The following is a 23785-nucleotide window of genomic DNA, read 5'->3' on the forward strand; positions in this document are numbered from 1 at the left end:
AAAATCACCTGGTCCACAATGGAAAACAACAGGCGAGGGGCACCCTAACTCTCAAGGAGCGTCCCCAGCTGACGCCTGGCTGGGGACAGACAGGCCTGGAGATGGATAAAGGGCTGCCCTCCAGCAAGAGGATTGGGTACTTGTTCGCTGGCTCCTCAGCATCTGACCCTCTCACCTCTCCGATGGTGGCCCCCTGGGGTTGAATGGACAAGGGGTCTCTCTGCAATGAACTGCTGCAACTGCCCCGTGCCCCCACATTTTGCCATCTCCCTCTAGGCTTTGGCATGACGACAACTTCCTGAACCCAGACTTGATCTGAGAGACACCTACTGGGGCTCACTGCAGCCTGCGGGTCAGCCCCAACTCCTCAGCCTGGCATCTGTGGCCTCCCTGATCTGGGTCTCTTCCAGTCTTACCTCCTCCTCTCTCAAAATACGTTCCTGGGTATCTTGCCTAAAATCACTTAATCAATTCTCAAGATCCAGCTCAAAAGCCACCAACACTGGACACTGGAGACACTCGTCCTCTGCTCTCAGGTCACGGGTGGCTTCCTCCTCCTGCCACCCACCCCTGGCCTGTCCCCTCCCCAATCCCTTACAGTATCGCTACGATACAAGCAGCCTGCTTGAAAGCCAGGTTTTTACATGTTTGCTTGTAGCCTGGGAGGTTCTCAGAGGCAAGGACACGTCTCGTTCACGTTTGCCTCCCTAACACTGGCACAGCTTTGGGGCTGGGTAGTGTGACTCACTCATTTATTCATTCATTCAGTGAATATTTATTGAGCTTTAACTAAAACCCCAGGCACTGAGGCTGGAGCAGTGAGCACACGATAGATACGACTTTCACCCTCTTGGAGCTTAACATCTAATTGGGAACAGCAAAGAGAAAAAACCAATGGAAAAATTAATGAGATGATTGTTTACAAATGTAATAGGAGTGATGGAGGAGAAACACGGGGTGCTGTGGAAGAATATAACAGGGGGATCAAACCGGGTTTGGGATGAGGAGGTGCAGGGGGAGAGGCCTGAGACAAGAGACCTGAAGGACGAGAGGCTACAGGGGGGCCGTGCATGGGGGCCACGCGTGGCGGAGAGAACAGAAGAGGGAAGTCGCTGCAGGGGGAGGCGTTCGAGGTGACCACGTGGCTGTTCATTAGTTCATTCATTCACTCACGCGTTATCCATCCCCGCATTCAAACAGGAGAGAGAAGAAGGGCGTGGGGAGAATGGTCTTCAGGCTGAGCCTGGATCCCTCCTGTGGGTTGCAGGTTGGTGAGCGTTGGGGGGAGCTGAGTAGAGGGACAACGGGGAGGCGCAGCACTGAAGCTCTTAGACAAGACGGTGACAGCAATGGGGGGCAGGGGGAGAGGTCGAGTCAAAGAGAGAAGGTTGCAGGTCCTCAGCTCCAGCCCATGAAGGCGGGGCTTGTTTTTCATCTGTGTATCTCTGGACCTAGTTCTTTTTGTTTGTTTGTTTGTTTTGTTTTTTAAAAAGATGACCAATAAGGGGATCTTAACCCTTGACTTGGTGTTGTCAGCACCACACTCAGCCAGTGAGCTAACCAGGTGGGATCCGAACCCGTGGCCTTGGTGTTATAACCACCACAGTCTCCCGAGTGAGCCACGGGCCGGCCCCATCTGGACCTAGTTCTGAATGATGAATGCCCTGAGCCTGAGTCAGCTCGGGCTGCTATAACAAATCCATCATGCATGGGGTGGCTTAAACAGCAAACATTTATTTCTCCTAGGTCTGAAGGCTGGAAGTCCATTGTCTGCTGAGGGTCCGATGACCGGCTTGCAGACATCTGCCTGCTCACTGTGTCCTCCCATGGCTGACAGCCAGCGAGCTCTGGTCTCTTTCCCTTCTTCTAAGGACCCTAATCCCATCATGACAGTCCCACCCTCATGGCCTCATCTAAACCTAATCACTTCCCAAAGAACCCACCTCCTAATACCATCCTATCAGGGGTCAGGGTTTCAATGTATGAATCTGGGGGTGGGGGGTGGAATAAACATACCGTTCATAACATCCTGGAATATTGACCATATGCTGGATTTCCCAGATGCCTCTGATTTCAGATATCCTAAGCCACTGCTCATCCATATGCCCTACACTCACATCCTTATCAAACCCTGTGTCCCCTACTGAGGTTCACTGCACAGTCACAGACCCTGGAAGGAGCCGAGGATGGGCTCGTTCTGTGACCCAGGAGCCCTGCCATCTGCCCTCTCCTTTTTTTCCTGTTCAGAGCTTTGCCTGCTGCTGATAAAAAACAAATGAAGGATTAGCTTTCAGCACTGCTGCTAGATTAATGGTCTAAACTCAAGTAAAGACCCAAGTAAAAACTTTCAAAGACATCCTAGGGTAGGCCCCCTTGCCGAGGAAGTGCAGGCAGCTGCACTCTGGGGACACGTGGTAGTCTTGACAAACAGGTCCAAGTGGCGGGAGGGGCTCCAGGTGGAGGCGGGGGATCACAGAGAAAGAAGGAGCACAGATCTGGGGGCATTTTCTGCTGGTGCTCAGAAAATCATGAGTGAATTGGCACATGCAATTCAAAAGAAATCAGCTGAGGATTATCTTCTGTATTGTTAAGAACTAACAGGACTCATGTGACTTTTCACTTAAGAACTAACTAATAAATTAGCAAACTCTTCCCCTTTTTTGTATGATAAGGAGATGGTTAGTTGATTTGTCTTCTGACCAATAAACAGGTGTCGGTCTAGGTGCCACGCCTACTTAAGAGCAGGCATTAAACCATCCCTTGTCCCCAGCCAGCTGCCATCCCTCCCCCTCAGGATGCTGTGTGGTTTGAGGCACTGTGAAAGCTGGAGGGGACTGTCCCCCCAGCCACGAAGTATCCACCTGCCAGGAAGCACAGGGGCCTGAAACCCTCTCAAAGCTCCAGGGAGCTGGGAGATGGTCAACCCTCCAGATGGGAGAAGGGGCTTTATGCTTTTTATATCAGCAATCCATGAAGGAAGGACAGTGTTTCCCAAAATCCTGACAAACTGTTAAAATGCAATCTCGGATGCCCTCGGGGGCTGCTCTTGAGATTAAGGCCTTAACTTGATTTTATCAAGAAAACATGGCAACTGGATCTCCTACACTGCTGCCTCTGTCCTCCCCACTGTGGGGTGCACATTCAAGGAGCCGATGTGATCGTTGATCACAGTGGAGTCTATAATTCACTTTTAACTCTGCATCAGGAGCCAGCCGTGCAGCACACTTTTTCTTGCCCGCTTAAGCTAAGGCTGTGGAAAATACCAAAGGATCTGCTGGAAACTACTCCATTGCCCTTGAGCAGTTTACAATCTTGGGGGAAATAAGGCGAACACACATGGGGTCATTAGAGAGCAGCACAAGGGCAGTTATGAAGGGTCAGGACAAGTCCTGGAGAGAGAGGGAGGAACGTGTGTGCATGTGCACGTCTGCGTGTGTGCACCCAACATGTGTGTGCACAAGGTGGGAGCTGTCCACTGTTTCACAAAGTCTGCTCTTCACCCTGATCCAACAGAGGTTGCAAACCAACAGCCCCCACACATATGTGGTTTGTTCGAGGTAAACTGTGATAAGGTTTTGTTTTGCTTCTGATTATTTTATTTTATTTTTTTTTCCTTTTTGTCTTTTTTACTGGCTCGTAATGGGATCGCAACCCTCGGTGTCGCGCCCGTACTGGGGACCGGCAACAGGATCGCAACCCTCAGTGTTGCGCCCGCGCCACGCTCAGCCAGTGAGCGGGAACCGGTCACCACATGGGATCCGAACCCTCGGCGGGAGCGCGGCCGCACTCCCAAGCGGAGCACTCTCCAGTGCGCCACCGGGCCAGCCCTGCTTCTGATTATTTTGAATTATTTTTAATTAGTAGTTTCTAACATTTAAAGATCAGGAGATTTTACATATAAGAGCCAGGTATCCTGTCTCTCTTATAAAATGGAGAGATCTGATATTCCAGGCTAACATGCCCACAAAGAAGCAACAAGCAGCTGGAGCTTGGTAGCTCCCAGAGTTTCTACCTAGAAATTTCAGCTGCTTACAAGTGCATCTCAGGCCCACCACTCCCTAATGCCTTACACTCAGCCTGCTTTCCTCTTTAAGGTGACCTTTTTTGGTGCCCTAGATGCTGGAATTTGTAACCTCTGTATGGTAGACTGAATAATGGCTCCTAAAGATAACCTACGTGTTCCAGGACCTAATCCCTGGAATCTATGAATGTTACTTGATAGGGCAAAAGGGACTTCGCAGATACGATTAGGTTAAGGATCTTAAGATAGAGAGATTATCTTAGATTCTCCTGGTGGACTCTAAATGCAATCACAAGTGTCCTTATAAGAGGGAGACAGAGCGAGATTTGACTACAGAAGAGGAAATGGCAAGGGAAAAACAGAAACAGAGGTTAGAATGATGTGGCCATAAACCAAGGAATGCCAGCAGCCAGCAGCCACCAGAAGTTGAAGAGGCACAGAACCCCTCTTCTCTGGAGACTCCAGAAGGAAACAGCCCCGCTAGCACCTTGATTTTAGCCCCGTAAGCCTCACTGTGGACATCTGGTCTCCAGATTTGTAGGAGAACAAATTACTGTTGTTTTAGCCACCAAAGTGGTGGTCGTTTATTACAGCAGCGATAAGAAACTAACACAAGCTGCCAATTAACAAATTCAACAAATGCCTTGCGTGCCTGGAATACAGTGGACAGACCCTACCCTCAAGCAACTTATACCCTAGTAGGAGAGGACAAAGTGATAACACAGTGGTGCATAATCAAAGCAGGAAATGGGTAAGCCCCAGAAATCCTGGGTGCAAACCTGAGGAACCTCTAACCCAGGACTAGAGATTCCTGGGGGACTGCTTTCCAGTCGTATTTACAGGCGACATACATAACTCCACCTTTGTTGAGCAATAAAACTGCACGGCCTTAAGGCTGCAAAGGCCAGGGGCATGGTGTGTGGGGTGGGTGGGAGCAGGGGCCGGCACTGGGAGCAGGAGGCTGCTTACCTCGCATGCTGGATGAACTGGGTTGCTTTCTCGGCATACTTCTGTGCAAGGCTGCTCAGGTTCACGGGCTGCTCCACGATGTTGAGGTTTTCATAGAGAGGAAGGGCCACGTCAGTGTAACAGTCTCTCTCAGGGTTCCTGTGTGGAAACCACAGATGGTAGAGTATTCATTTCCACGGCCTAAGGAGTCATGGAGTAGAACAAAATGCTTTAATGCAGCAATGCACATGAATACAAAACACTCAACAGCAGCCTGGCCCCAGATGATTTCACCAGTCCACCATTTCCTCCAAGAGTAAAACCAATATATAATACTTTCGTCCAGTGCCATTAAATAGATGTGTATGCTCTTGGACAAGCAAGCCATTCCGTAAAGCTCTCAAAGACTCTTGTGAGCTAGGAGCATTATTACTCCCATTTCCAGGGAGAGAAACTGAGGTCTAAACAGGCTAAATTATCAATTTTTTTTTCTTTTAGTGGCTGGCCAGTATGGGGATCCGAACCCCTGATCTTGGTGTTATCAGCATGATGCTCTAAACGAGTGAGCTATCCAGGCAGCCTCCAGGTTAAATTATTTCAAACAGAGTCCCATGGCCAATCAGCAGCCCTGTTGCTGGTTTTCTCCACTGTCCAACCTAAACGATGACCTCTGCGCATGACGTGCAGCACTTGACATTTTCCAAAGTCCACGATGGGGGACTGTGTGTGACACAACGTCTGACTATAGGACATAATATATAGATGGCTTGGGACAATTTTAATTTTGATGTATGGAGAATTGGGAGAAACTTTAGTGATTGGGAAAAAAATGAGAGTCAAACCAATAACATCTCCTGGAAGAGCAAACTCAGCCCTTTGTCTTACAGACTGAAATGAATCTACACATGGCTGCCCCATCAGTGTGGGCAATTACTCTGATCATGTTCTCGGGCAAGTTACCTAAACTCTCGGAGCTGGAGTTTCCTTATCTGTAGCATGGGGCTGCCCGTGCGCCACCTTACAGAGGTACTGGGGGATGAAAGGAGATAACAAATGGTTAGTGCTTTGCACACTGCTCAGCACACTAGGAATTCAGTAAAATCTCAAGCTCCCTGCCCTGGTTACACAGAGAACCAGGAAAGAAGCCGAGAGCAAAGGAGAGAGAAGGGGGTAAAAGGGGGCCTCTCCAGCAGATAAACTGGCCTAACAGAGCAGGAAGGACCTGTGAAGAAATCGCCACTCCCCGTCACACCAACGTGCACACACGCCCCATGATAGCAGCTTAGGAGATAAGGTAAGGGTGGGCAGATAATTGCCAACAACCACAATTTTTTTTTTTTAATTTCTAAAAATTTTTTTGGATTTCTAAAATTTAAAAAGAATTTTTTTTTTAGGACACATCATGACATTCAAAGGAACCACAATTTTTAAAAAAGAGAAAAAGAGCTCTCACCATGCTGGGCATTGTAACACTAATCTCATACTTGTGCTGAATTTTTCTGCTTTTTATTATCTCATTGCAACTCCACCATCATTTTTTTCCCCAAGCCAACCCTTTTCTTTTTTCTGTGTGATTTGACATGGGTTCTTTCTTTCAATATGATTTTAACGTGGCTTAAAAAGACGCTGGCTGACATATGTCACACCTTGATTACAGGTGTGATTACAGGTGTGAGCCACCAAGCTGCCACTGGTAAGGAGGGCAGCTTCTTTAGCCTCCCTTCTCACACTGCAAAGTGCACACAAATCACCTGGGCATGCTAAAATGCAGACTTCAGGGTAGGGTCTGAATTTCTACATTTCTTTTTTTTTTTTTTTTTTTTCCTTTTTGTCTTTTTTCGTGTCCGGCAACAGATCGCAACCCTCAGTGTCGCGCCCGTACCAGACTGGGACCGGCAACGGGATCGCAACCCTCGGTGCTGCGCCCGCACCTCGCTCAGCCAGTGAGCGGGAACTGGTCTGTATGTGGGATCCAAACCCTCGACGGGAGTGCCACCGCACTCCCAAGCGGCGCACTGTAGCAGTGCGCCACCGGGCCGGCCCTGAATTTCTACATTTCTAACAAAGTCCCAAGTGATATCCACAATGCTGGTTCAACGACCTCACTTTGAGTACAAGGATATGGAAGACATGGGCTCTGGACTCAGAGAGATCCAGATTGGAATCTTCATTCCTGCCTCTGACCAGATCCAGTGTGACCTGGGCAAGGTCCGCTTTCTTAACTGTAAAAGCTGGTATTCTGCCTCACACAGTGGTCATGTGGATGACAGATAAGTTTAGGGAGCGGCCTAGAATGTAACAACGTCTCAATAACTATTGTGCTATTAATTAATGAGCCAACTGAGACTCACTCTTCCCCAAAAGGCTCCCACACCTGTGGCCCTAGAAATAACTAGTGCACTTGGAGCATATGGTTTGAGCTGCTTTATTACCTGAGTAAGGTCTACCATTTTTCTGATCATAAATGCAATGTGAGCTCATTGCAGAATATATGGGAAATACAATGAGAAAGAAGAAAATGAAAACCCTTAGTCCCACAACCAGAGTGAACCCTTGAAAACATTTCAGCATATCTCATTTGAGTCTCTCGATGGGGCTACAAAGATATGGATACAGACGTAGTTAAGATCAGGCTGTTGATGACTTGTTTCCTGCTTTTCTCACTTACTGTTATATCATGAGCATTTTCCCATTTCGTGGAATATGTTTTAAAAACATCCTGTTTAGTGTCTGCACAGCATTCTAACGTCAGAATGCTGGCTCACTTGTCCGGAGGAAAAGAAGCTCAAAAGGAGCCCTGTGCACTTTCTCTCTCTCTCTCTCTCTGTCCCTCCTTATGTCCAGCATCTGGGCTGGGGCAAAGCCAGCAGGCAGAGAAGGAGGTAGGCCCCACCTGTGTGAGATCTTGGCAGCATAAGGCTCTCCCCAGCTGAGCTAAACAAGCCGAGAAACCCGGAAAATTCCAATAGAAGAATTTGCAGACTTCATCTTTACTGAAAGTTTTCCTGCGCTCTGTACAAATAATGCATTTTCATTTGCACTGAATGAACACTCAGTCTTTTGTTCTCTTCAATGTCCCCTGTCTGCATCTTTCAGTTACTCCTGATGGACAGAACCCTTAGGACTTCACAATGTTCTGGAGCCCATAGCAAATGTACTGGATAGCATTACCTTGATGGTCCATCACCCCGTGGACACGCAGGACAAGGAGGGTGGTTGTAGCCCGGGGTGTCCGTACAGCCCATATCATGGCTGTATGGGATTCCGAAGTAGTAATCAAAACCTGAAACAGGAGCGACTCATGAGCACCCCCAGTTGGCTGCCGATGCCCGTGCCTACCTTCTTACACCCATGATGAAAACTTAATTTCCCATGATTTAACATTGTGGGGCTATGGAGTATGTAATTAAACGAGGATTTGATTAATATCCCTTTGTAGTATGCAAAGAAAATCACTTTGCTGGGTTCTGGCCGTAAGACTAGATTTGCAAAACATTCTGTGATTAGAGTTAACACAGACTGGGAAGAAGTGGTGAGAATTCCTGAACACCTAACATCCCAGTGCACTAAGGACACATTCATTAAGCATTTGGTGCAAACGTACCACATTCATGACACTTTCAGTGATGAAAGAATAAATTCTGCCCTCAAGAGACTTGCCAGGGAAAATATGATACATAGATCAAGCGATAAGAGCTGGAGAGCTGAGCCAACAAGAGAGATCAGAGGAAGAAGTCACTCCCAGATGAAAGGTGAGCGACGGGGTCGGGGCAGGAACCTTAAAACGCTTCTTGAAAGAAATAGCTGGGACTCGGAAGGATTAGGGCTTGGTGTGGTGGACTGCGGGTGAGGGAAGGAAGGATGTGAGCACTGAGATCTGAATCCCTTGTGCTGAATTTTTTTTTTCTGAGATCCTCTGCCATCCTACCTCTTCTCCAACCCAAGCTTTTATCCCAAGGATATAATTACACATGAAACTAGCGTGTACAAATTCTCCAGAAAAGCAAACCTTCCCCAATTACTGGGTAACTGCTTAAGCTCTCTTTATTTCCCTAGAGGTGGATAGAACTCAAATCTCCTAAAGAATTGCTATTTATCAGCACCCTCAAACTCTGGACCCAGTCAACAGGGAGAGTATGTCCTGCCGTTCCCTATGCCTCTGGCCCTCTTATGAGCACATTCCCGAAGTTACCTTCAGTCCCCGCCACCCGCTTGCCTGGAGTTCCCTTCTCTGTGTCTCTCCCAGGTGCAATTGCATCAGTACTGTCCAGCCCAGTTCCAGTGGGAAGTTTCCTATAGAACTTCCTTCCTCCTCCCTGCATCCCACCCGCCCTGCCCTCCATTCTGTTCAAACTCCTAGTATAGCCGGTGGACTTCCTATGATCATGGTGACACAGGTCTTTCCTATCAGTGATACACGCCTGGAGATAGGACATTAGCTCTTTGTCAACCCAATCTGTGGTGTATATAAAATGGCTAGTAAATGTTTGTTGTACTGAAAAAAAAAGTGATGCCTCCATGTTACCCTGGTCTGTACAAATAGTTTTGGGTACTTCATCATAGGTAAATGACATCGCCCTGAGACATTACTGCATTTGGTGTCAGGATGCAGCAAACTTTACTGTAAAGGATCAGATAATAAATATTTCAGATTTTGCAGGCCATGTGGTCTCTGTTGAGGCTACTAAATCAACTCTGCCACTGTAGCTCAAAAGCACCCCCAGATAATAAGTACATAAATTTGTATGGCTGTTTTCTAATAAAAATTTACCAGAACAGGTGGCATGCTGGATTTGGCCATAGTTTGTCAACCCCTGGGCTAGAGCACAGGTATCCTCAGATGCCAGAGTTAGGGAGAGGTCTTGTGTTGACTGGATCCCTGATCAGAGAAAGAACCGAGGACAGCAGGAGAACTCTGGATGCATAGAAGGAATGGGTGACTGTGTTTGGTATGATCTAGGGTGGGTTTGGAGGGGAAGCCAGGAGGCCGATGGGGAGCCAGGGCAGTGCACCACAAAGAGAGCACAGAGGCAGGAGGGAATAGCAATGAACCTGGAGATGGAACCAGGAAGGCTCAGAGTGTTCAAGCCAGAAGGCTTTTGGGGACTGTCTGGTCCAAGAACAGCAAATCCTCACACGCAGGAGGTGCTCTCTCTTCCTGCTTCTCATTGCCATGGCAGACACCACAAATCCATCATGGCACCACTTCCTGCTGAGCAGGACTAGTCTCAGTACCCCTCAGCACAGGACTGTAGGAGTATGCACCCAAGGTGTCAACACCCTGACCTAGTCCAACCCCTCATTGCCAAGTGAGAAAACTGAAGACCAGGGAGGAAAAGGAAGTTCTGGAGTCGTGTTTAGTCAGTGGGGGGTCTGTTAGCCAGGTCTTCATTCCCCCCATCTGCCATTTTTTTAAAAACATAGAATCTGCCATTTTTTAAAAAGCATGGAAGGGCCAGCCCGGTGGCGCACTGCTACAGTGCGCCGCTTGGGAAGCGCGGCGGCGCTCCCGCCGAGGGTTCGGATCCCACGTGCAGACCGGCGGCTCACTGGCTGAGCGAGGAGCGGGGGCAACACAGAGGGTTGCGATCACGTTGCTGGTCCCGGTCCGGTATGAGCGCGACACTGAGGGTTGCGGTCCGTTGCCGGTCATGAAAAAAGACAAAAAAAAAAAAAAAAAAAAAAAAAAAGCATGGAAGATGTCATGGCAGCCCACTAAGAAGTGAGGTCAAGGGAGGAGGACAGGAGGAATGAGCTCCAGAGAGGATGTGGGAACTGAAGGGATGTCAGCTAATGGGGCTGCTAGCTGGGGGGCCCTGCTGAAGGCTGGCTCCAGGCCAAGCCTCTGAAAGTCATCCCAAGTGGAAACTCCTTCAGATGCATGCCTCCCGCTGGGTCTAGGACAGAGCAATGCAGCCCTTTCCACGGAGAGAGAAAGATATTAGGGCAGGGCAGGGGAGAAGTCTGCAAAATAGAGGACCACATTGAAGCAAAAGACCACCCGTTTGCTTATAAAATGGCCGGAGAGGATGGGGGACACATATGTAGGGCCAGGGACAGAGGAGAAGCCACGGAAGTTGAGATGATGGTAAACTGCTTTTCACAGAAAGTCTGTGGATTCCCATGTGAAATAGAGAAGGTCAGGGAAAGGGCAGTGGCACAAACGACAATTTGAAAAGCCATTGATTAGGTGAACTGGACATCCAGAGGATCCGACATTCAGCAAATGATTTTTCAGAGAATTGGTTTTGGCAGCTTGACCTTGGCCTACCTCTCCAAGGCCAGAGGGGACAGGTCTGAGGAAGACAGAGGCTGCAGGACGAAGCCAGAGGCAGCGTCTCCTGCTGGGGTCCTTGGCTGGGCCCCCTGCTGTGGAGAGTCCATCTGGCAATTTTTACTTCTTACCAGATTAGCTGAGTCTGGACCTCGTGGGGGCCGGGTAAGTCCCCAAGGTGTGAAGACCTGGGAGACAGCAAGAAAATGGATGGGCCCACGTGGGGCAGCCATAGGACAGACAGGCACCCATGGATGGTGCTGTTGAGGTGGGGGACAGCCCCGGCATCCCAAATGCACCCCAGTGACCTTGTGAGCAAAGACGTCCTCACTTAGCGAAGATGTCCCCCAGGGACAAGATGGCTTAAATGTTAACGAAGTCCTTTGACACAGAGACCTTTATTTTCCATTTCCCAGCTAACAAATCCCCTAAAGAATTCTTACCGCGAAAGTTGGGGTGGTAAGAGCCGTGGTGCCCAAGATGCCACTTGCCTGTAGAAAAACAAGAGCGATTTTCAGAGAATTCCCCATGGGGACCCCAGGCCCTCTGAGGAGCTGATCACACAGGCAGCTTTCCGTGGGCTTTGGCCTGTACTGAGGACAAGCACAGAGAGGCTGCGGGTGCGTCCTGGAAGCCAAGCCTCGCCCTCTGGGGCCAAGAGGGAGTCCACAGGGACACAGACAGAAAGCAAGCGAGGAGCTACGTAGGAAACCCACAGAGAAAGGGAAGACAGGCTGTCACCAGGAGCCCAGAGAAGCCAGCAGCTGAGCTCCTGTCCCTCTGAGAGGGCTCAGCAGCCCAGCCACCCACATAGCCAGTGCACCCTCCTGCTCCTGTGCTGGGTCCTGTGAAGGCACCGGTCGCCCAGGACACAGGTGCACCACCCACAGAGTCTCAGAAATGCCCGTTTTCCACCTGGTTTCATCATCTTCCTCTCCGACGTCAGCTGCCTGCCTCCCGCTGCAGCTCAGGCGTGGAGACACCTGCAGGGCAGCAAATGAGGACACACAGACACCCCACTGCTCCTGCCCCATAGACGCCTTCCATCTGGGTGATCACTGGGCACTGGGTGGCAAGAGCTCGGACAACGTCGGAACTCTCTGATCTGCTCATTTGCTCTGCGGAGGAGACCCCAGAGGGAGTCACCCCCCAGATAAGGGGCAAAGAAAAGAATGTGGAACAAAGATGGAAACAGTAAACAACACCAAGGAGAGAAATTAACAGGCAAGCCAGGCGTGTGGATAAATAAATTATCTGATGTGGCCTCAATAAATACGGTACCACCAAACTGTCTCTTAAAGACAAATGCACGTAGGAAAAACGAATAATCAGTGAATCTGGATGAAGGGTACGTGGGAATGCATTATTCCCTTCTTATAACTGCTCTGTAGGATTGGGAAAAAAATGTATAAAAAATTGAGGGAAATGGATTAAGCATTCCATGGAAATACAACATTATATTAAAATTATAAAAATTATATTAAATACATGGGAATATAAAATCATGCAAAAGGGAAACAAAGCAGGGCCAAGTGGTAGCTAGGTAGCTAGACGAGACGCATAAATACGGACCAAGATTAGAGGCATGGTGTGACTGGAGCAAAAGGACTTGCGATTCCTTCCACAGGTTTTTTATTTTTCCTCTAAGTGTGCTTTAGCTCAGAATTTCAATGACTGGATGTGCATAAATACCCTCTCCAGGATATGCAAAAGGTAGAGTGACGGGGGCCAGGCTAACAGTCCACCTGGAATCAGTTGCTTACTTGGAGCTTAAAGGCATGAAGAGTAAGGAAGAAGCAAGACCACGTCCAGCTGAAGCAGAACCAGCCCTACCGCAGCAGCAGGTTTCGGAGTCAGGCAGCCTGGAACAAACCCTTCCTGGCTGTGAGCATGAAATGGAACAGGTCTAGTAAGGATCGTCAGCAGAAATGGTCACTTTGGTGTTGACATTGTTAACATAATTGTACTTCAGGGCATGGGGAGAGAGGGGTTGGAAAGAGAAAAGGGTTGGCCCTTAACTCGTTCCTCCTCCTAATGACTGGGACTTGCCCCTCTGGGACGATGAATGCCACACTCCAGTCTGAACGTCTGCAAAAGGATGTCAGGCTCTTTAACCCAGAGGAGGAGGGCGGGCCAACAACCAGGGGCGCCCGCCCTTGGTCTGGGAAGCACCAGATAACAGATAACACAGTTAGCCCCAGGCACCAGTGACATGCCCACGGGGACCCTCACGGTCACTTCTCCTGCCATTTCACGTATAGTGGAGAGAGGCAGGAATGCCCTTGGACCCAGCTCTTGGAGAGTTAGAGTAACAAGCACAGGCAGCCTGAGGATGCTATTAGTACTGACTGCTGGGTTGTCTTGGCCTCTGCAGGGGAGACCAGCAGTGAAGCAATGCAGGAGGTCGATGCTGGGGCCAGAGACTGCCGTCTAGACCTAGTGCTGTGGGTGAAATGTGTCCCCCAACACCAGAGGTGGGAAAGGGGGACAGGGATGGGGGACTAGGGAGAAGCTGGTAAAGGGCCACAAAAATGTTTACATTGTGTAATGATAAAATTTTTTAAAAATGAAATTTAAAAAAAAAGTATTCCCCAAAAGTTCACATACTAGAAACTTGATCTCCATTCTAACAGTCTTACAAGGATGGAAAACCCAATTACGGTATTTGAAAGGTGGGATCTTTAAGAGGTGATTGGATCATGAGGACTGTGCCCTCGTGAATGGATTAATCCATTCATGGAGGAATGAGTTGTCATGGGTGCGGTTCTGATAGCTTTATAAGGAGAGCAAGTGAGAAGGTTAGCTCTCTCTTGCTTGGCCCGTTCTCTCGCCACGTGATACCCCGCGTTGCTATGGTGAGCTACCACCAAGAAGGCCCTCACCAGGTGTGTTCCCTGGACCTTGGACTTCCCAGACTTCAAACTGTAAGAAATCAATTTCACTTCTTTATGAATTACCCATTTTCAGGTATTCTGTTATAAGAAACAGAAACTGACCCATGCATCTGCCTGCACTGGCTCCAGGCTAGGCAATGTGGAGCAGGTCTCTTCACCCATGTGAAACTCAGTTCTCTCACCAACACAGGGAGGAAAATAATAATCTCAATGCAAATGAACACAGCCCAGTGCCTGGCACATAATAAATGTTGATAAGAGGTGACTTTAAAAAATGTAAAAGGAAAGGAAGTTGTTAGACAATATGGCAGACGCTGCTGGTTTCCTCCCCGATGCCCATGGTCCCATTTATCCTGAGAATTGAACTTTGGTTTTGTTCAGGGGGTGGGAGATCTCCGTGCCTACAGCCAAGTCAGTCATTATAATCCTGTCCCCAGTTTTCCAGCCTTTCTTGCAGCGGGGTGGCCATGTGAGCCGTTTCTGGCAATAAGACTTAATTGTATTTTGCTGGGGGAGGAGGAGGGTCTGAGAAAAGATTTGCTTTCCTAATACAAGTGGACGGATAAGGCCAGCTCCACCTTTCCTCTCTTCTTCCTTCCTTGAGCCAAATCGTGGCGAAGGACACTGACGCTGCTATTTGCAACCACGAGGTAGTAAGTGTGGGAGAACAAAAGCCAACATGCTAAGGACGATAGAGCAGAAGATGAAAAGTGGCTGGTGCCCGGTGGCATCTTTGAGTGACCGAGCTAACAAAAGCAACCACTTACCTCGAAGCTTGTTACAATGGGAGGAAGATAACTCCATATACTTGTGTGTTTCAATCCACTGTTAGGTCTTTTCAGTTACTTACAGCTGAAAGCGTTCTTTACTTAAACTGCAAGAACTGAACTAAAAAGCAGACATGGGCAGAAGAGATGACAGTGCACAAGGGCTTTGCAAACACAAAGCAGCCACCATAGTAAATGCAGTGGGCAGGCGGGGTCCGGTGTTACCTATCATCCCGGTGACGTAGCCAGCCTGCTGCAGCACCTCTGCCAAGGTGGTCTCATTGAGCGGAAGGCCCCCCACAGAGGTGACTGCAAAGTTGTGCGTGACTCCATTGCGCAGGCCCAGGCGGCCAGTGAGCAGGGAGGCTCGGGAGGGCGAGCAGGTGGAGGCAGCCGCGTGGAAGTCCACAAACCTGCTCAGAAAAGAAAGTGATCAGGACCCCGCCAGCCACAGGAAGCCAAACCACGAGAAAAGGCGATTCCCACTCGGTGTGTGGTGTTACAGTGCTGGGGAAAAGCTCAAAGATCACCCAGTCATGGGGTGGGTAAGGCAAATTAAGTCCAGAGAGGTAACGCAACTAGTCTGAGGTCACACAGCAAATTGAAATGGATTCATCCAAGATATTCAGTCGATCCTCTTTATTCACAGATTCCATATTTCAAATTCCCCTACTCACTAAAGTGTTTTTTTTTTTTTTCACTCCAAAATCAATACCTGAGGCTCTTTAGGGTCATTTGCAGACACAGGCAGACCTGCAGAAAATTTGAGTTGTCCCGATGCACACGTTCCCAGCCGAGGCTGAACAATGTGCCCCTCTGCCTTCTTGTTTCAGCTCTCATACTATAAACAAGTGTCCTTCAAGCAGTCTACTTAGTGCATGGTTTTTTTGCATTTTTGTGCATTTTGTTGGTGATTTTACCACCAACAGAATGGCCCTCTGTGTAGTACTGACTAATATTTCTAAGCACAAGAAGGCTGTGATGTGCCTCACAGAGAAAACACGTGTGTTAGATCAGCTTTGTTCAGGAATGAATTACAGTGCTGTTGGCCATGAGTTCAATGTTAACGAATCAAAAAATATATATTAAGTAAGGTGTCTTTAAACAGAAACACACACAAAACATGGTTATGTATTGATTGGGTGATGAAAATTTTGTGACCAGAGGTCACTCAAACCTAACCCTGTATTTCCCCTAGGAACAATGGTTCTATATTCACTTATTCAGTGTTCACAATGACTTTATAGAACGTAACTGCTGCCAATACACGAATTGACAGAATCTATTACATTTTACCATATGTCCAGCCCTTTTTAAAGCATTGTGGAGAAATATAAAAGGAGTCTAGCCATTGCCCTACCCTCAAGGAAAATGCAGCCTCCCTGAGAAACAAGACATGAGTGAATTCAAATAGCAACAACACAAAACACTATGTAATTGAGATCCCAAATGGGTGACAGAAACCATGGGAAATGGTGACAAAGGATACCCCAGGGTTGAGAAAGGGGAAAGAACTTGGTAAAGGTTCAAGAATCAGAGAAGGTACAACAGAGGAGGTGGATGGAGATTGGAATCTAAAAAAATAATGGAACTCTTACAAACACTGTGAAAATCTCAAGGACAGGCATTCCCAGTGGAGGAACAGCAAGATATTCTTATTTTTGCAAAAGGAAACGGTGTAAGGATAAACCAGAAGCTAATAGAAAATGGTTTCCCACAAAGGGTGGGAGAAATGGCATGTGGGCAAGAGGGCTGGAGAAGGTTCTCTGGGATACGCTTTTAGACAATTTGACGTTTGCACCATGTCAGTGTTTGTTCTAGTCCAAAAGTAAAATTAAATCACAAAGGAAAAACAAGCCAATCTTACAAGAAAAAACAAAATTGAAGCCAATGAATCCACTTATATGACAAACTGCTAATATGACCACACAGAGAAAAGAATCATTTCAAGTGACGTTAGCACACAGCATTCTGGCTGTCCATCCTCAGTGGGATATAATGTAAGGACAAGAACTGTAAGAAAAGCTTAAACTTCACTCAGTAGCTGTATATTGGTAGAAATACTGGTATTGGGATTTTGAAACTATTTTATGTATTTGGTAGAGTTAAAAAAATAAGCAATTGTATTAATGTTCCTAATAGGGAAACAAGATTTTCAGCATAAAAGACAAAAATATAAAATAAAAGAAGGAAAAAAACCGTAAGTTTAAAAATTAATAAAAATGTCATTATGAACTCATAATTTTTTTAAAAATATATTTCCTAGCTATTATTGTGCCAGAAAGGAAAGACCCAGGAGCCAGCTTGAAGGGGCTCCTGCAGACCAAATTTAGGACAACTTGGGCATCAAAAAGAATAATTACTGTAATTGATTGTAAGCCATTTTCTGTTTCAAGTCAGTCCATTCTCTGTTGCTTATAATGGAATACCTGAAACTGGGTAATTTATAAAGAAATGAAATTTATTTCTGATAGTTTTGGAGGCTGGGAAGTCCAAGGTCCAGGAAACACATCTGTTGAGGGTCTTCTTGGTGGGAACTCTACAGAGCCCCGTGTTGAACAGGGGATTGCTTGGCAAGAACAGACTGAACAAGAGAGAGCTAAACTTCTCACTTACCCTCCTTATAAAGCCCTCAGAACCACGCCATGACCACCCACCAGTGGATTATCCATTCACAAGGGTCAGTCCTCACAATCTAATCACCCTCTAAAGGCCCTACCTTTCAATGACCATAATAGGATTTCCCAGCCTCTTCACACTGTTGCAGTGGGGTTTAAGTTTCCAGTACATGAACTTTTGGGGGACACAGTTAACCCATAGCATCCATGAATAAATAAAAGTCCACAAGTCCATATGGCACTCAAAAGAAGTCATTTGCCACCATTGGAGGAGAACATTATATCAAACCCTACCCTATAAATTCATAATCAAAGGGAAAGCATGAAGCATCTATCCTGACACCTTAGAATGACCCATAGTCATCACTAGGTGGTGAGGACAAGCACCCTTTTACAGGAGAATGGCAGCTGACAGGCATGGAAGGGATGGCAGGCTTAGGAAGTCACAATTTTTGCAACATGTCCCCATAAAACAATTGACGGCCAGTGGATATGTTGGGAGTGGGTGTTTACACTGTCCCAGTGTCACCCCCAAGTCATTCATGAATTGGACAAAGCTGGCAATCACTACCTTATAAAGCGATTAAATTTAGTGTCACTAATAACGGGTACCCTGACCTGTGTGTCTCCTGATGAGATGCAATATGAAGAATCAAGGATTCCTGCCAAAAACATTTAACCTGAATCTAATCAGACATCTGGACCTAATTTCCAGGTTTCAGGAAATACAGCTAATAGAATAACAAATTAAATGACACCAGGAGGAAATAATTTAACAAACCAGTGTCTAGACATTGTATGGGACAACTGGTCTAATTTCTTCAAAAAGTCATTATCGAAAAAAAGGGATTGAAGGTGGGTAATATTCTACATGAAACGAGATGAAAGAGACACTAAATGTAATACTTTGTGCTTGACTGGATCCCAGTAAAAATAAACTAACAATACATTTGGGGGATAATTAAGGAAATTTTAATATGGACTGGATATCAGATATAAGGGAGGTCTTGTTCATTTTCTGAGTATAATAATGGTATTATGGATATATGGATCGTCTTATTTTTAAGAGATGCATACTGTAGGGACATAATGTTTGCACCCTTCAAATGATTCGGAGGAAAAAACTTATTTATAGATAGAGCAAATACAGCAAAACCAGCAAAATGTTAACAATGAATGAGTATACTGGTGTTTGTTTTACTATTCTTTAAATTTTCCTTTACATTTGAAATTTTTAATATTAAAAAGTTTTTACATTATGGAGGTCTGGAGTCTAGAATGAATGCGGCAGTGACAGAGTGGATGGCCAGGGGTTCTGCTTGGGGGCGGGGACTAGGGAGGAGCGGCTTAAAGGAGAACAAAGCATCTCAAAGCCTCCTTGTGTCCAGGCTCCAGGGAGCTGAGCAGGCAAACTCAGCTACCATGCTGGGCAGCGGGGAAACGTGAGATCAGAGAGCAGAAGGGACCCACTCACAGCAGAAGGGACCCGCCCACAGCAGAAGGGACTCGCCCACAGCAGAAGGGACCCGCCCACAGCAGAAAGGTTGAAACGTGATGTTTAAAATCGACTGCACTCAGACATCACTTAGGTGGCCTCTCTCTGGCCACCAAGACCACCTGCAAACTAAAATCCTGTGAGTTTCTAATGAATTCCCACCCCTCAGAGATGCCCCATGGAGACAGCCCCAGCCTTGTTACAGAAAGTGGGACCAGAGCTCCTGCCCTTCACCATGACCTTGGCATCTGCAGAGGTGATGGCTCTGGAGGGCAGTAAGGTCTGAAGAGCAACAGAGTGGATTTCTTCCTTTGTCTTCCTTTCTTTTTTCTTTTTGTTGTTTCTTTCTTCAAAAAAATACATATTTTTAAAAAATATATATATATGTACTACATATTTTTATAAAATATATATTATATATATTAAAATATATATTAGAGGGCCGGCCCGGTGGCGCACTGCTACAGTGCGTCGCTTGGGAGCGCGGCGGCGCTCCCGCCGAGGGTTCGGATCCCACATACAGACTGGTTCCCGCTCACTGGCTGAGCGAGGTGCGGGCGCAACACCGAGGGTTGTGATCCCATTGCCGGTCCCGGTCCGGTGCGGGCGCGACACTGAGGGTTGCGATCCATTGCCAGACACGAAAAAAGACAAAAAAGGAAAAAATATATATATATATAAATATATATATTATATATTTTTAAAAATATATATATATATTTTCTCAAGCCTACAGATCATAAGGCAAAACCATTTAAAACCTTACAGACTAATTACCACATGACCCAGAAATTCCACTCCTCCAAATTACCCCCCCAAAATTTAAATCAGATTCTCAAACAAATACTACTACACACATATTCACAGCAGCACTATTCACAATGGCCAAAAGTCCATCAACAAACGTCTATCCTCAGATGAATGGATAAACAATGGTGGTATATCCATACGATGGAATATTACTCAGCAATAAAAAGGAGTGAAGTGTTGAGACCTGCCACAACAGGGACAAACCTAGAAAACATTATGAGTGAAAGAAGCCAGATAAAAGGCCACATATCTATATGAAATATACAGAATGGGTAAATTCATAGACAGAAGGCAGACTTGCAGATGCCAGGGGCTGGAGGAAGGGTGGAAAGGGGAGTAACTGCTTAGTGGGTGCCGGATTTTAGTTTGGGTGATGAAAATGTTTTGAAACTAGACAGAGGTGGTGGTTGCAGAACATTATGAATGTACTAAACGGCACTGAATTGTTAATAGTTTTAACAATTTAAAACAGCTAATTTTATGCTATGCAAATATCACCTCAATTAAAAAAAAAAAAATCTTGCTGACTGAGAGGAAAATGCCTAAAGAGAATCTCTCAGGCAGGGGCCAAGGCCCATGTAGCTGGGTGTCAGGAGGTCTTCAGATGAGAAAGTTACTTATTTATAACTAAAGGGCTCATGTGTCATTTCATTCACTTGTTCCAAAAATATTTACTGAGCAGTCACAGCACCGAGGCGCAGCCCCTGTGACAGATGTTAAGGAAGCAAAGAAACAGTCCCTGTCCTCAGTGACCTTACTGTTCAGTTTCCAAACAAAAGTCCCATGAGGTCATTTCTGTTTTACCACTACTAGTGAGAACCACTTATCTAGCACGAGCTCTGTCACAGCACTCCACTGTGTTAACCCACTTACCCCTGACAGCAGCCCTAGGACGTGCTACTATGAAGATTCTCGGTACAGATGAGGAAACTGAGGTGGAGGGAAGTTAAACAACTTTCCTCCCACTGCTGGTAGTGACACTGCCACAGTCTGCACTCAGGTATTCTGCCCCAGTCCACACCGTGCCACCAGATGCCCAAAGGCACACCTCTGAACTCAAGCCCATCTGATTCCAAATGCCGTGTGTGTGCCTCCAGCAGGAAGTCCAGAAGCTTGTCTCAAAAGTCAAAGGGAAGGGGCAGCAGACACTCACCCAGTCCGCAGCCAGTCTTGGGAGGGCGAGGGGTGAGGGGAGAATCCGAAGAGACAGAGGGAAGTTTGACAGTGGAGAGGAACATGTGCCCGGTCCCCCAGGCTCAGTGTCAAGGAGATGAGAACAGTGTGCCCGCCTGGGTGTGACAAGAGGTCTTGATGCTTCACCATTCAAAGACCGGTGTGGGTCACACACGCACACTCCGATACACACCGGTGGATGATGCGCACGCAGACACATGCACCTCCAGGTGCAGCTGGATGGGACTGAGGGAACTGCTATTTGGGCTTAGGAAGAGCCTCTTGAAATAAGATCATAGAATGGGTCTGACCCGTGGCTCACTTGGGAGAGTGTGGTGCTGATAACGCCAAGGCCACGGGTTCGGATCCCTACATAGGGGTGGCTGGTTAGCTCACTTGGGAGAGCGTGGTGCTGACAACACCAAGTCAAGGTTAAGATCCCCTTATCCGTCATCTTTAAAAAAAAAAAGAAAGAAGATCATAGAAGCCAGGGAGCCTCCCACCTCGAAAACCTTCAAGAGCAGAGCCAGGCACCTGCACACCTGCTGGTCTTCCTGGGAGACCTGCCTAAAGTCAGGAGGCTGCAACGCCGCAGCCTCGAGGTCCCTTGAGCGGCAGGCCTTGCCGTACTTCTGGGGATGCCACTGTGGAAAGAAGAGCCTCTGCTTAGCTTCCTCATCTCCGGCTGTGCATTCAGGGGGTGCTCATCCAGATGGCTCCCTTCTTCTGGAATCCTTCCTCCTTCCTCTCCAGGACCTGTCTTCATCCTCCTCGGGCCTCTGTGACAGCTTCTCGTCTACCTACCTCCACGTGGGCTTGTCTTCCTTGGTCCATCGCTGAGGTGTGGGAGGTCCCCAGGCCACCCTCCCCAGCCCTCTTTTACTCCTAATCCACCCACACTCTCTGGGAAGTCCCAGACAGCCCACTCCCTAAACTAAGCCCAAAAGCTGATAATTCCCGAATCTGTGCTCCCAGCTCAGACTTCACGTAGAGACCACCTCACTCCCCTCCCCTCCTGGGCATTGCTCCCCGGCACCTTTTACACAGTTATCCAGGGCTTCCCTCATTGTCCTCACTCCCAAACGTGCTGCCACCTGCCACCGTGGTGAGCAGTGCCCCACACCACCCCCCTCCCCAGCAGAGCACGCAGCGGGCCTGCCCGAGTCCTCTCTCTCGCTCACTCCTCATGTCAAACTGATCACGAATTTCTATTCTGCTGCCTAAATAGCTCCCAGATCTGTCCCTGCTCTCTGCCATCCACTGTCACAGCTTCCAAAGAGGTTCTTGGGAGTCAGAGTCAAAACTGTTACAACAGTGGTCCTCCTGCCACCTCACATCACCCTCCATGCTCATGCAAATGTCTTTCTAAAATGCAAATCTGATCACTGAAAAACGCCATCTCCACCGGCTTCTCTAGGCTCATCTGCTGTCCCCAACCACTCCACGTCCTTGCTGCCCAACATGCCATATTACTCCCACACCTCTGTGCCTTTGCATGTGCTGTTCCCAGTGCTGGGAACATCTCTCTCCCACTATCCTACCTTACGTTGACTGACAAACCTCAGCTGTCTTCAAGGCCTAGATCAAATGTTCAAATGTCACCACGTTATGTCACCTTCCCTGACTCTCCCCTCCCCCAACCTATCTGCAGCATCCCCTCATGTAATTATACAGCCTTTGGCATATCCCTTACAAAACGAAACTGTAATTCTTTGTTTTCATGTTTAGGGCAGGTTAAAGACAGCCACAAATTCTTTGACATGCCTCCCATTGATAAATGGGGTCTGTGTCCCCTCCCCTTGAATCTGGGTGTGTTCTGTGACTGCTTTGACCAGTAGAATAATGTGGAAGTGACACTGTGCCAGTTTCTGGGCTCAGGTCTTACAAGACTGGCAGCTTCCTCTCCTGAAACACTCTGGGAGCCGCCATATAAGAAGTCGGAATATCCTGAGACCACCACGCTGGACAGGTGTCTATGTTGGTGCTCTGGCCAGTGACCCCGGCTGAGGCCATCCCCAGCGAGATGTCAGCTGTGAAAGTGAAGCCATCTCAGACCTCCAGTCTGACCATCTGCTTGCTGAATTCCACCGAGCCACCTTAGTCAACACAATGCAGGAAAGAATTGTCCGACCATGAGGTGCCTGAATCCCTGACCACAAAATCATGAGCTGATAAAATGGTGGTTGTTTTAAGCTAAGTTTGGGTAGTTTGTTGTTCAACAATACTCAACCAGAACAACGTCTGTCTCCTTAGACAATATTTGGTTCACTATTAAGTCCCCTGCACAGCACGAAGTGGGTGCTACCAAATGGGTGCTGGTTGGATTGTTTTTGTACAACATAACAAGTCTTGCTAAAGAGACCTAAGCCTCAGTCCCAGAGATGGGTTAATTTCCTGACACTATTTTTCTATTTCTCTTTTTTGGGGGGTTTGTGTGGGTGTGTGGGTGTGCTTCAGATACATGGTATGCAGCCAGCCCTGACACTATTTTTCAAGGCAACAAACAGCAAAGAGGGGACATCATCAAGGAGCAGTGACATCGCACTGTGAGATCCCAGCCCTGCCCGTCTGGAAGCCTGGCCTGGCCCTGAAGCCACACTCCTGAAAGCAGGCTGTGTGATCCCTGCATCTGACAGAATGAGGGCAGGGACGGCGTGGGCACCGGCATGCACTGCTGGGTTTGCATGAGCTGTGGAGGCCCTCCCTGCAGAGCTTCAGGGAGCTGCGGCTCACCGCTCTGGCTTACCACCCCTGCCAGCACTTCCTGACCCTTCCTGTAGCCTTC

At 47.6% G+C, this 23785-nt stretch overlaps 1 protein-coding gene across 1 annotated transcript in view; it reads right to left on the minus strand.

The window, feature by feature from the left end:
* Positions 1–23785, minus strand: part of ARSG (arylsulfatase G) — an 85381-nt gene that overhangs the window by 43439 nt on the left and 18157 nt on the right. Inside the window, exons 2-5 of the mRNA XM_008569374.1 lie at positions 15130–15317; positions 11687–11734; positions 8141–8252; positions 4991–5128 (exon numbers count right to left, since the gene is read on the minus strand). Of these exons, the coding sequence (XP_008567596.1) occupies positions 4991–5128; positions 8141–8252; positions 11687–11734; positions 15130–15317 (486 nt within the window). The remainder of the gene's footprint in view (positions 1–4990; positions 5129–8140; positions 8253–11686; positions 11735–15129; positions 15318–23785) is intronic.

The sequence above is a fragment of the Galeopterus variegatus genome, unplaced genomic scaffold (assembly GCF_000696425.1).
Source record: "Galeopterus variegatus unplaced genomic scaffold, G_variegatus-3.0.2 Scaffold488, whole genome shotgun sequence".
NCBI lineage: Eukaryota > Metazoa > Chordata > Mammalia > Dermoptera > Cynocephalidae > Galeopterus > Galeopterus variegatus.